General features: G+C 40.0%; 1 protein-coding gene across 1 annotated transcript; it reads left to right on the top strand.

Moving 5' to 3' along the window:
• The first annotated feature begins 5,522 nt into the window (after positions 1 to 5,522).
• Positions 5,523 to 12,391, top strand: LOC137538507 (actin, alpha skeletal muscle 3). The gene is made up of 7 exons (XM_068260724.1): positions 5,523 to 5,622; positions 6,739 to 6,886; positions 9,153 to 9,477; positions 10,211 to 10,372; positions 10,541 to 10,732; positions 10,836 to 11,017; positions 12,166 to 12,391. The coding sequence occupies exons 2-7, from the start codon at positions 6,758 to 6,760 to the stop codon at positions 12,307 to 12,309; spliced, it is 1,134 nt and encodes a 377-aa protein (XP_068116825.1). The 5' UTR covers positions 5,523 to 5,622; positions 6,739 to 6,757; the 3' UTR covers positions 12,310 to 12,391.
• The last annotated feature ends 1,545 nt before the right edge of the window (positions 12,392 to 13,936 follow it).

The following is a 13,936-nucleotide window of genomic DNA, read 5'->3' as shown; positions in this document are numbered from 1 at the left end:
TCATGTGTGCTCTGTGCTGCTGCTGCTGCTGCTGGGTTAGCGTTACCGGTCCCTGTTTATTGAACCTCTTATCTTTATTACATTTATGACTGCATGGCGGTAAAAAGCATGCTATCTGCACGCTTCTTGTCCTCATGCAAGGCCTGGGTTGTTGTGTCTCAAAGCGTGGCCTTCTCCTCCTGCGCCTCCTCCTGTTCCGTCACGTGTGCTCTGTGCTGCTGCTGCTGCTGGGTTAGCGTTACCGGTCCCTGTTTATTGAGCCTCTTCTCTTTATTACATTTATGACTGCATGGCGGCAAAAAGCATTGCTGCTATATCCGCACGCTTCTTGTCCTCATGCAAGGCCTGGGTTGTTGTGTCTCAAAAAGCGTGGCCTTCTCCTCCTGCGCCTCCTCCTGTTCCATCACGTGTGCTGCTGCTGCTGCTGGGTTAGCGTTACCGGTCCCTGTTTATTGAACCTCTTATCTTTATTACATTTATGACTGCATGGCGGTAAAAAGCATGCTATCCGCACGCTTCTTGTCCTCATGCAAGGCCTGGGTTGTTGTGTCTCAAAAAGCGTGGCCTTCTCCTCCTGCGCCTCCTCCTGTTCCATCACGTGTGCTGCTGCTGCTGCTGGGTTAGCGTTACCGGTCCCTGTTTATGGAACCTCTTCTCTTTATTACATTTATGACTGCCTGGCGGTAAAAACCATGTTACCTGTGCAAAGAAACATGACATTTTCAGCATTTAAAAGACAATTTTTCCTTTGAAACTTTACAATCAATTTTCTCAAAAACTATAAGCTCTTTTTGCTAAATTTTTTTCCCTCTTGTACCCACTCCCAAGGTGCACATACCCTGTAAATTTGGGGTATGTAGCATGTAAGGAGGCTTTACAAAGCACAAAAGTTCGGGTCCCCATTGACTTCCATTATGTTCGGAGTTCGGGTCGAACACCCGAACATCGCGGCCATGTTCGGCCTGTTCGGCCCGAACCCGAACATCTAGATGTTCGCCCAACACTACTAGCACCCCATTTAGACCCCCTGGAAAAACAGCATTACAGTCCCAGTAATAAACAGTGCCCCTGCAACAGACCCCAGTAACAGAGAGCACCCTATGACAGACCGCAGTTACAGGCAGCCCCCTTAATGACAGTTCCTGTGTGTATGCAATAAACTGTGTTAAGCAGTGTAAAGTTTTTCCGCATGATGAGTAGAGAAGAATGCTATACATTACAATGTATTATGCTCTACTTATAGTGTGTAACATTTTATGCACGTAATTCTGCTCTAACATAGTTTATTACATACACCCCCTAGTTACAAACAATCTATGACAGAACCCAATAACAGACAACACACTACAACAGGCCCTAAAAACAGACAACAGTCCTTAGTAACACAAAGCCCCGCCATGACAGCTCCCCATGGCAGACCACAGTAACAGACAGCACCATATCCCAGACCTCAGCACATTCCATGACAGTCCCCTTGTGTAGTGTAACAGCACTTATGTCTGCACACTGTTCATCTCCACCTGCAATCCTCTAAGGCTAAGCCATGCTGCATCCCCCACCTTGCAACACCCTGCATACCTCCTCAATGATTGGACAATGGGGGTGTTTAGGAGAAGGAAGCCTGCAGATGCTGCACAGCAAAGATGAATGCTGGTTGATGTAAGAGTGCTGGTCGGGACACGCTAGTGTCATCTTCCTATACCGGAAGCCCACCCTCAAAGCTGCCCTAATGTGGCACCTAATCTGAGGTATAGCAGAGCATGCCTTATACCATACACCCCAGTCATTTGGAGTCCAGGGCAAATACCATGCCTGCTATATTCTTCTACATAAACCTCTGGGTTCAGGTTCTTGGTCATTCACTTGAAAAGAGCACAGCAAGACATTATCTTTTCATGCAAGCAACCTCATATGACAAGGTAAAATTAAATTGGGAAATGTAGAGGGCCTATTTAGCTTGTGGTCACTGAAGCGTAGACCAACCTGCACAGGAACCACATGACCGGGACGTGATTGGCTTGCTGCTGCACCCAATGAAGCAGGTATAACAGGGATTTTGGCAGCAACATATCAATGTGGTCCATAGACTGAGCAAACCATTACTGGTCACCCAATATCATTATCATCCACTGGGCATAGTCTTGGTAACAAACGACTGCAGAAACAGTGAGTAGGAGGTGTGTCGTAGAGCAAACCAGTGGCCAGGAAATGTTACCGTATATCCAGACAAGGTCAGGGCAGACAGTGACCAGCGAATAACTAGTAGACAAGCCAAGGCTGGTTACAGGAAATAAGCAAAGTTATTAACAAACTGGAAGAAAAAGAAATCAATAGGTTAAGGTTACCTGTGCTTAATTATTTAGATGGGATGGAACAATGGCTGCAATTCCCATATGTTGCAATTAGATTATTATTGTAGATTTATATATTTCTGGCATCTTCCACAGTGCCATTGCATAGTGTACAAATATATTCATGTGGCTTTCTTTCCAACAGAGAAGCTAACAATCTAATCCCTACCGCAGTCATTATTTTATGTTCCTATTCTAGTCTAAGGACATTTGTTCGTGTGTATGTGGAGGGTTGTTAGTGGAAACCTATGCAACAACATACAAACTCCATGCAGATAATGTCCTAGCCCACATTTGAATCCACATTTGAATCAAGTGCTGAAAGGCATGAGTGCTATTCACTATATCACAGTGCCACCCACTAGATGGTATAGTATCCCATTAAAATAAACATTCTTTGCAGGTAATCATCAACATGAAGCTGAGAATGGAGTTGATCAGACCAGGAAATAAGGAGGAACCCTGGAGACAGGCAAAAATACTTTTCAGTTACCAAAAACAGTAGTTACGTGACCTGAACTTATCTTTTCAAAGAGTGTAAAGCACTGCTAACCCTTTCCTTCCTATGTTAGATATTGGCCTTTTCCAGTAAAGGCCCAATGCTGGACATAGTCTGATATAGGACAAATGGCTGCTGTTAGTGGGCGCTGTTGCCAGATCAAAGTGTTGGTCCTGTCCCCTGCCGCTGTACCATTTATTTTCAAAACTATGTGGGCACATTTGGGGCGCTGTTGCTGGATGTAGTCCTGGCACAGCGTGAGACTATGTGGATCAAATTGTCAGACAATATCTGACACTTTAGTACCATGCTGCACCATGTAATATCGTTTTTAAGCTGGCACACATGCTGTAGGGATGAAACTACAGTGTGCAAGCTGGTGCCAGCCCCACCCCTTTCCACTGATGCACGATCACCTCTTCGCTCTAGTGCAGGGAAGTAGAGACCCCACCATCATCTTGCAACACAGCACTCCTGTGATTACAGTGAAATCCAATAATTTTGGACTGGACACTTTTAGCTCAAATGTAAATAAAAGCTGAAAAAAGTTTTTTCCCCCACAATATTGCCTCTTGTACATCGCCTTATTATCTTTTGGGAGACACCGATGTCATTTCCCGTCAAAAAATTACTTGCTGGTTGAATAAAAGTAACGAAGTCAAAATTTGCCAGGGGTATGAATAATTATGGGCAGCACTGTATATCCAATTGGCCAATATTACCACCCCCATGCAGCATGAGGGACAACTGTTCATTCTGTTGATAAGCTCTCATATTACATGGAAGTGGTAAAATTGGCCACACACTGGTCAATCAAAATTAAATGTGTATACGTGCCCTACTAACAGGTTCTTCACACTGGAGTGTTTTTTGGGGTGTTTTTCCATTGCTTTTTTGATTGCTGGCAATCAGCAAAGCGCTGTGACAAAGTACTTTAATGTGAGTATTCTTACGGCAGCATTGTGATTTGTGCACTGCATGTAGCATTTTTTGAGATTCTGATGCATTTTTCGCTGCCTGAACGGAAATGCAATGCGCAATCTCTGAAAAAAAAAAATACTATGCAATTGATATTTGCAATTTTGTGAACCAGCCTTTAGACACCCTGTCACAGAGTTATGGGAAAGGGAAATCGAACATGTCGGAAATTATCGAACCATCTACCCACCTAAAAAACGAACCGTATATTTCCAGCATTAGGTAACCCAGACAGCAATAAAAGTCTGACAGAGGTTCTCTTTTCCACTATATCAATCTACCCAAAACTTAAAGCATACAGTACCTGAAGTAAGAGGTGTATGGAGACTGACATATTTATTTCCTTTTAAACAATGCCTGGCTGCCCTGCTGATACTCTGTTTCTAATACTTTTAGCCATAGATCCTAAACAAGCATGAGAATCAGATGTTTCTGACTGGATTTGCTACACGCTTGTTTCAGATGAATTCAGATACTACTGATGTTAGTAAAATCACCAAAATTGCCAGGCAACTCGTAGCATACATGTAAAAAGGGCACAGGGTGAAGCCGGAAATGGCTCAATTCCCAGCGGTGTTATTTACTATTACCCCTCCATGGCGCCGTATAGTGGGGGTAAAATGCAATTCGGCTTTCAGCAATTGCTGGCAGCCGAATTGCAAATTTTTTATCGTAATTTGGGCTCCGTCTTTTGCCGGCACCTAAGGTACTCACTGAGCACTGATATAGCCGTAATTCCCATTACGGCCTATGGTGGCACCCAAATGCCCTCAGCAGCGTGCAGCCCCCTTTTTACCTGACTTGAAATGATATTTTTTAAAAAGAAAAAAATATGTCAGCCTCCATATACCTCTTAGTTCAGGTATCCTTTAAAGTAAAACATTTGACTGTAAGTTGTAAAGCTTTGTTGAAAAATTTGAGCACAATGCTTTTTTCTGCATCCTAAAGTATGTAAACAAACAACTTTCCTTATCTCTCTGTTGTATTACCTTACAGATGCAAAACTCAATAATACAATATACTTGTATTCATCATGAGCAGTCTGTGAAAATCACTTTAAAAACAGTTAATCACTGTACTTATAAGTTCGATAAAATATTATGCGAAATTTTTGTATGTCTGCATTGCACTTGGTTTTAATGATATGCTATAACTGTTAAGATGTTACTGTAAACTGTACAGTAATTTTAAGGACTGCACTGTCTTAATAATAATAGTTTAATACAATCTAGATGGGAAAAAAGGTTAATCCAAAAGATAAAAACTGATTTATTCTACTGAATGCATGTCCAAATAGTCACTTTTAAAGCCATTATATGTTGCAGTTTTGTTGGATTATGTATCCGTTTATATAAGTTTTAACACCATAAGAAAATGCAAGTACTCAAACATGGTCTTAACACCACTTAATTATACAGTCTCAAAAGCATACAGGTTTAAATATCTGATAATCTCACTTTAATATGTTAATTTGTCTGTGTTGAGTTTGCCATCGATACACACACAGCACTTTCTAAGTAAAGCCTCTCCAGTTCTATATCCAGGAATAGCTATGTCTATGGGCAAGCTGTATACAGGCTTGGGGGAGGGAGAACCCTCTATATTTGGTCAGCACTCAGACCCCCAGCTTGGACCCTCACAAGGCTGGCCAGTGCTGGCTTCTCTCCAAATATGGAGCTGTGTTAGAGTGGGGTTTCCCTGACCACCAATACAGGGGCTACCAATATAAATATATGGCTGGGTCCAGCACTTCCCAGCTCTCAGCTACTTCTCCGTCCTTACTGCTGCAGCACGGTGAGTCCTGCACAGCATCACCTTCACAGTAACAGAGTAGTTAGATTTAACACATTCCTTGTTAGTCTTGCATGGCATCTATTATCATTTCTTTCACCATTTAATTCATGTAGCATCTCTTCAACCTGTTAAGGAGAGGACCCCTTTAACATGTTATTGCTATCTCCAAAGCCCATTATGTCCACCTTATTATTACTGTGCCAAATGTCTTATTTAATATCTCCCATGAGAATATAGTGTTAAAACTCTTGACAGACTTGGCATAACACTTTCTGAGTACCTATATAATTGATTCTACCCTTATTTACAAAATATCTAAAGAACCATTCTTAGTCTAAAATGTTAACTTCTAAGGCCAGGAATGAATATTAACAAACTTATGCTAACTTTGCAACTTCTGCATCTCTTCTACCCTGACAGTTTTGCTCATCATAAATAACCCAGATAGTAAATAGCACAGGGCATTATGCTTTTGCCAGTTCAGCAAATACTCATTTTAATCACTTGCTAAATGTCAGTAAAAAATAACTTAACTGCACACTTGCCCATTTAGCTGTGTTTTACAGTCATTAAAATCGCTATACAGCAATCCTGTAAAATAAATTTCCCTACCATAAAATGTAACCACAAAATATAATTAGTTGCAACAGCATTCTGTGCTTAGAAATATATTCTAAACCCTTTCAGTCCACCAGTGGCTCTCAAACCCCAACATAAAAATGTTCTCAGAATTATCAAACATAGCATACCTAGAAGTGTTTCCTTACTGTATGATCCTTGCTGCATGGTTTGCAAAAAGACTTCCCATATCATTTTAAGTCAAGTAGTCATTTAATCCCCTTCTCAGAGATGCATGTACTCCACTCCAGAGTCCTGCAGAGTGTTATTCAACTCCTCAGTAAGAAATTCTTGCCAACCATTACAGTTATTCTCCAGCCAAAACCTTAACCATCAAGTTCTTGTAAGCGACAGCTGAGACAGAGAGCAACAGATGGGCTATAAAAGAGGTGTTAGAGGCCTGTGGACAGGTGGCATACTTGCACACGAGGGCAAATAATAAAAGCATTTCACTGCCTCTCTAAATAATATTAAGCACAATATTTATGTCTCTTGCAGCACCTCTCCAGAATCCACCATGTGTGACGACGACGAGACCACCGCCTTGGTGTGCGACAACGGCTCAGGGCTGGTGAAAGCTGGCTTTGCTGGAGATGATGCTCCCCGTGCTGTCTTCCCTTCCATTGTTGGACGTCCTCGTCACCAGGTAAAAATCAATGAAATATACTTAACTACACACCTATATAATAGACATGGACTTTCTTAATAGTTTGTAATTAAAGCTACACAATAAAAATCCATTTAATGACTTCCCACCCGGAAAAGATAAAAGTACCGTAGTTACTGCCCTAATAGAAACATTGGTAGAAAAGTTCTGTTTTCATTGTTAGTTATAACATATCAAATTCATGTGCAGATCCTATAGAAAATCCTGTGTGTCAGAACACCAAGCATATTTTACATATTTATTTTCCCCAATTTTATATTGTTATAATCTTTTCAATGTTCCTATTTTTTTTTTTATTGTGGAGCTCTACAGTGCTGACACTTTCTTTTGCACTTCTTTAGAGTACATTAAACAACTTACAAAATCTGACTCAGAAAGACTCAACATCTAAAATATGACTGTATGCATGCACTTCATATAACTGACAGCTTACAGTAGATAATATAAGTAAAAATACTCAATGGTTGTTTTATTACTTGTGACCTCCACTTTGTTGAGCTGAGATATGAGCTTTTATTGACAAAAATAGCATTCATTGCAAATCATTTTACATTATTAATCATTTATGACACATTGTTCATTATTTAAATGTAGCTGCTCTAGACTGCTGCATGTTTTTCTTTTTGTTTCTTTTAAACAATTTTTATCTTTTGTTTTCTACATAAACTAATCACATTGTATAACATGATGCAAATAGGAATAAAAAGCTGCATGGATTTTTAAAAGTGCCCATGCGCAGTCCCTAAGCCAAAAGTCCACCATTAATTTTCATTGGAAAACCAAAACCTAAATCTAATTTAACTAGAACATCACCCCTAAAGTAACCTTTGGTTAGTTTAGGGGGTGTCTTTAAGTTAGTTAGCACTTAGCATTTTCAAGCTGCACACAGTGTTACCCTTTATTATTCTAACTGCCAACACCAGATATAGAGATTTGCAGTTTGTTGATCTAGCTGTTAGACGGGGAGCTACTAGTTCAAGAGCACCTGTCCCGATCACTAGTTCAGCATATCATTAGTCCAACTGCTAATTCCAGATACAGGGTGTTACAGTTTTTGGTCTAATGGCCATAGACAGGTATCTGGTAGTCTAAGAGCACCTGTCCTAATCCACCAATTCAGCATATTATCCACTTGAGTCACAACAGCATTTTCTTTGCAGACTCAGGAGTTTTGACTGTATGGCTGACTAGCTTTATTATTGGTGTGAGGTTATCCAGCAGTGAGTTTGCAGGCCTTACACAACAGATCAATATTATCTTAAGGGGAACTGTAATTAGCAATCCACTGGTATGTTCAATGTTGTACCTCCGACCACGATAATTATTTTCACTGAAAAATAAAAGTTATGTTTAGGCCCATAGGGCCATCCTTTTGATCGCAGGATCAAACAGGGTTGGTATTCAATCCGCCTGGTCCACCAGGACCGTGTATTTGTTTCAAGAAGTCAAAGTAGCCATACACTTTGCAATATGATCAGCCAGTTGCCTAAGGAACAATCTAAGGACCATTTGGCATACATATTAAGGATCATTTTCCAATAGTGCTAGTTGATACATCCGTTTTTCTCAGCCATATAAAGCCTAGTACACACCATGCAATTTTCACTTCAAGATCCTATTTGAGTGAGTGATCAGACAGATTTGACATCAGTCGATTATAGAAGATGGGTAGCATGTACATGTACGCATTTTTTTTTTATTCTTCTGACTTGAGCTTGATTGGAAAGGACATACATATGGGACAATAGCCAGTATTATGACTAGTAGTAGTATGATTAGAAGTATTATGATTAATAACTTACAGCATGTTGATCTGCTTCTGATTGAGAAAGAAATTGATTTTGAGTTTAGGATCGTTTGCAGGCAATCATTAGGCTGTATATTTTTCCCCCCCGATCTGATCATTTTCTTGATCGGAAATAGGATCTGAAGCGAAGATTGCATGGTGTGCGCTAGGCCTAAGCTTCAAGTGCAAGTGGACAAATCAGACTGTTTCTGAGAGACCGTTTAAATGGTGGTTGAAAATATTCTGATACTGTAGCAAATTAACCACACAGCTTTTCTTGCTAAGGTAGCTGAACCACCTGTAGTGTGCGCAGCTAGGGTCTGTTTAAGATCTTCAAAAAACTGATGTGGGCATTACAGTTCTTTACCAAACTTTATATACACTTTAAATAATATTTTTTCTACCTAGTGCTTATTGTAAGCATATAGGATATATAGTCATCCTTTTATTCCCCCACAGGGTGTCATGGTTGGTATGGGTCAGAAAGACTCCTACGTTGGGGATGAAGCCCAGAGCAAGAGAGGTATCCTGACCTTGAAGTACCCAATTGAACATGGTATCATCACCAACTGGGATGATATGGAGAAGATCTGGCACCATACCTTCTACAATGAACTCCGTGTAGCCCCAGAAGAACACCCCACCCTGCTGACTGAAGCTCCTCTGAACCCCAAGGCCAACCGTGAGAAGATGACACAGATCATGTTTGAGACCTTCAATGTGCCTGCAATGTACGTTGCCATCCAGGCTGTACTGTCCCTGTATGCCTCTGGCCGTACCACTGGTAAGACTTACAAGATAAATGTAAATATGCATGCAAGCATAGAAAGGATAGGCCAAAAAATACTTCATAAAACATATACATGATAATTACAGGAAAAATCAGTATGTGCTAAGGATACCCATAGCAGCACTTCTAACCCTATTTAGTAGAAAATAACAGATTTCAAACATAATCTTTAGATATAATACATACTTGACAAAACTATATATTAGTGCTAAAGACAAAATGACACATTGTTTTGCAGATTTAAGGTACCTCCAATTTATAAAGCATAGTAGAAAATGTTCTTAGTAATCTGTACATATCCGGGTAGCCAGTATATTAAATTAATCTGTATACAATAACGCATCTAGCAGCAATGCAATACAGGTGAGACTATTGTGATTTTCAGTCTATCTTTAGAAGGACTGTGCGTGCCTTGCAGCACACCTGTAGTTCCTCAGAGTAAACAGAAACGCTACTATTTGCATAAGCATTAGGTACTCATAGGCAAATGCCTCCATTTTTAAATTGACTGCATTGCTATAGGGCCCTCACTAAGCTTTCAAAACATTGCCACTACAGTAACCTTTATTTGAGGGAGTCTAATCACCAACATATTTGCCTGAACTTTTTTTCCCTTTATTTATGCCAATGGTAGCATTGTACCTTGTGGAAATCTGTGGTTAGTTTCTTGATTTATAAGAAATATCTACTACTTTATTACTTTTGACAGTATAATTTGGATTTGTAGGTATTGTCTTGGACTCTGGAGATGGTGTTACCCACAATGTGCCCATCTATGAAGGTTATGCCTTGCCCCATGCCATCCAACGTCTGGACTTGGCTGGTCGTGACCTCACAGACTACCTCATGAAGATCTTGACTGAGAGAGGCTACTCTTTTGTCACTACTGGTGAGGGCTGGCTTTCTTCACGTAATAGTTTGGAAGCATAAATAAATTGAGCTGTTCATTTTGAATAACTAAAGTAAATAACTGTTGGTTCATAGAAAAAAAAAAAAACTACTTTCTAACAAAGTTTTTAATTGACCAAAAAATAATGCACATTTTCTTTAACCATAGCTGAGCGTGAGATTGTGCGTGACATCAAGGAAAAGCTTGCATACGTAGCTTTGGACTTTGAGAATGAGATGGCAACAGCTGCCTCTTCATCCTCCCTGGAGAAGAGCTATGAACTGCCTGATGGACAGGTCATCACAATTGGTAATGAAAGGTTCCGTTGCCCTGAGACCCTCTTCCAGCCATCCTTCATTGGTGAGTAAAGTACTATTTTCCCAATATACATTCTTATATCCAGTGTACCCCAATAATGCCAAGAAAATCTCAAACCACCAATATTTTGTTTGTTTAACTCTAGGCATGGAATCTGCTGGTATCCATGAGACCACCTACAACTCCATCATGAAATGCGATATTGACATCCGCAAGGACCTCTATGCAAACAATGTGCTTTCTGGTGGTACCACCATGTACCCTGGTATTGCTGACCGTATGCAGAAGGAAATCACAGCCTTGGCTCCAAGCACCATGAAGATTAAGGTAAATTTGTAAAAGTCTCACAGCCTCACATAAAGCGTATTACTATAAAGTAGCCTTGTGTTGTGCAGTCTAAAGGAATAGAAAAATCTAGCAGTCTGGCAACCTCTCTAAGGTTGTGTGGCACACTGGCCTGGCTCTACAGACAAACAAAAGTAAATCTGTTAAAGTGGATCTGAACTCTTGCAAAGGACAGAAGGAAAACATAGAAAAATACTGGGACATCGACATACTTCTAACATTTTTGGCTCTAGACACAACCACAATGGATTTGAAATGAAATGAACATGTTGTGCTTTAACTGCAGACTGTCAGCTTTAAAATTTGAGTATTTTTATTTGGGTATTTACATCCAAATCAAGTGAACGGTGTAGGAAACAACAGTTAACATACTTGCATCAAACTTGTTAAGGGACCAAAAGTAATGGGACGGAATAAAAATCATAAATCAAACTTTCACTTTTTAATACTTGGTTGCAAATCATTTGCAATTACAGGCTGGCTGAAGTCTGGAACGCATGAGCCTCTCAAAACATGGGGTGTCACGCAATCTGCTGCAGCAGTTTTTTTTTTCCCAGCCAACTGCTTTTTCCCTGGGACATTGCAGGGGGCCTTCTGTCCCTCCTCCCCCTTCTGTATAAAAGCACAGGCAGCATGACCAAGTTGAATCTGTACTCACTGTCACTGCCTGCCTTCAAACTGTTAGCTAGAACAATAAAGAATAACAATTTTAATAGTTTAATCCAATAAAAGTCCTGTTTCTGTATGGGGATGGAAGCAGGTCTTTCCTGCCAATAAGGTGGGTATCAAAAAAAACAAACAAACATATATTTTTTAAAATACCCAAATTATTAGCATTTCTGTGGGGGTGCATATGTGCCTAGGTTAACTAGGCTCTAAGTTGACAGTTTTTACCAAGTGGCAAAGGCTATTATAAATGAATTATAAATAATTATTTTAGCCCCTATAAGAATAGGTTTATTGCTAGCCCAATGTGCAATCTGGAATTACTTTCTTTTTATATTCAAAGCTTTTGTGAACACACTGCAGAATAATGTCTGTATTTCCAGGATACAAGTATAGAAAACCATTTAATTTCAGTCACCAAGACTTACGTGGCCTATAACAATTTCTTTTGCTGTCTTTTACAGATCATTGCTCCACCTGAGCGTAAATACTCTGTATGGATTGGTGGCTCCATCCTGGCTTCTCTGTCCACCTTCCAACAGATGTGGATCAGCAAGCAGGAGTACGATGAGGCTGGACCTTCCATTGTGCACAGAAAATGCTTCTAATTTAACAACTTTTTTGTTTTTTGTCCCGTCAAATACAAAAATAAACTATTCCTACATACAATAAATACACATTTTGAATAAATCTTTGGCGTTTTAGATTCCCTTACAAAAGGTGGGCTTATCTAAACAGTGGTAATGGGTCGCTGCTTCACACTTTACCCTGACCTGGGGAAAAATAAGCATATCTGCTCATCTAAAGCATAAGTAATTATTCTCTAGCTCAGTGTTTCTCAACATTATTATTGAATGAACCCCTTTATTAATGGTTGCGTATCCAAGTATTCCCTAATGTGCAAGATTTGGTTAAGATGGTGAAACACCTTTAGAAAAAGCGCAGCAGGAGCCCTTAATAGTGCAATACGTCACTACAAGAGGAGTAGTGAAAAAGAAAATGGTACTCACCAGAGGGAGCTGCAGCTACCAACCAAAAGAACAGGTGGATATTTACACCCCGTCTTCAAGGTCTGGACCCTGGTGCGGCCGCTCTCTGGAGAAATAGTTTTCTGCTAGTTACCAGCTACACACTGGAATACTGGGAACTAGGTTCCCTCCAAAAGGACGGTATAATGCACAAAGGGGGTAAAGATGCACCCAAATGATGATAAACTGCATTAAATCCAGATAAAAAGGATAGAAAAAAAAATTATTTTATCTACTGTTAAACGCAGTTTTTGGTTGACATAAGCTCAAGTACTTCTTGACCGATATATGTTTCCTAGAAGTACTCCATAATTGTGTATGAAAACTTTTTAAACATTTACTGATCCTTTTAATTATAAAAGTTGTATTTATATTTACTTATAAATGATTTATTTAGTTATAAAATTATCTACATCTCAAAAAAACTTAATATAAATGTTTTGACTATGACAAGTTCAGGTTTCCACTGACAGCAATTTACCCCTTGGGGTATGTGTACCATGCATTGAGATCCTAGGCTCTAGTTGCTGGTTACCAATCAACTGACGACAAAAAGTGAGAAGAATATGGAGGCTGCCATATTTATTTCCTTTTAAACAATACCAGTTGTCTGGCAGCACTGCTGATCCATTTGGTTGCAGTAGCCTCTGAAAAATATCAGAAACAAGCATACAGCTAATCTTGTCAGATCTGACAATGACAGAAACTCACAATCTACATATGCTTGTTCAGGTCCTATGGCTAAAAGTATTAGCGGCAGAGAATCAGCTGCATTACCAGGCAACTGGTTAACTTCAAATTAAATAAATATGGCAGCCTCCATAGTCCTCTTGCTACAGTTGTCCTTTAAATTATTTTGGAAACATTACCAATGGAAAAGCAGGATACCCCCCCCCCCCCCACACACACACACACACACCACCAACTGAAAGAAATGGCTTCAACAGGTGGTTGATTGATGAAGCCCAGTCAAGTAGGATGAGCTTGTGCTCACAGCAGGTTGCAAGGATTCTCTGCTGCTCCAGAGGCCTGAGCAGTATGCCAACTAAAGTATAGCAGCTAGTCTGAAGCTTGGGTCGCACATAAATCTGTACATTTCTGCCCTCAGTTTTCTATCAGTTTTACCTGACAGGATTGGAACTGTACACCTTTTCTGTGTGAACACACCAATAGAAAACTGACATGACTGGACTGGGCCGAAATGTAC

The sequence above is a fragment of the Hyperolius riggenbachi genome, chromosome 11 (assembly GCF_040937935.1).
Source record: "Hyperolius riggenbachi isolate aHypRig1 chromosome 11, aHypRig1.pri, whole genome shotgun sequence".
In the NCBI taxonomy this organism is placed as follows: Eukaryota; Metazoa; Chordata; class Amphibia; order Anura; family Hyperoliidae; genus Hyperolius; species Hyperolius riggenbachi.
The sequence above is the reverse complement of the archived record's forward strand: the minus strand, read 5'-3'. Positions and strand labels throughout refer to the sequence as shown.

Coding starts and splice junctions, on each gene's coding strand:
- LOC137538507 (XM_068260724.1), top strand. CDS start 6,758: ATGTGTGACGACGACGAGACCACCGCCTTGGTGTGCGACAACGGCTCA. Junction 10,733..10,835: donor CTTCCAGCCATCCTTCATTG/GTGAGTAAAGTA, acceptor GTTTAACTCTAG/GCATGGAATCTGCTGGTATC. Junction 11,018..12,165: donor CAAGCACCATGAAGATTAAG/GTAAATTTGTAA, acceptor TGTCTTTTACAG/ATCATTGCTCCACCTGAGCG.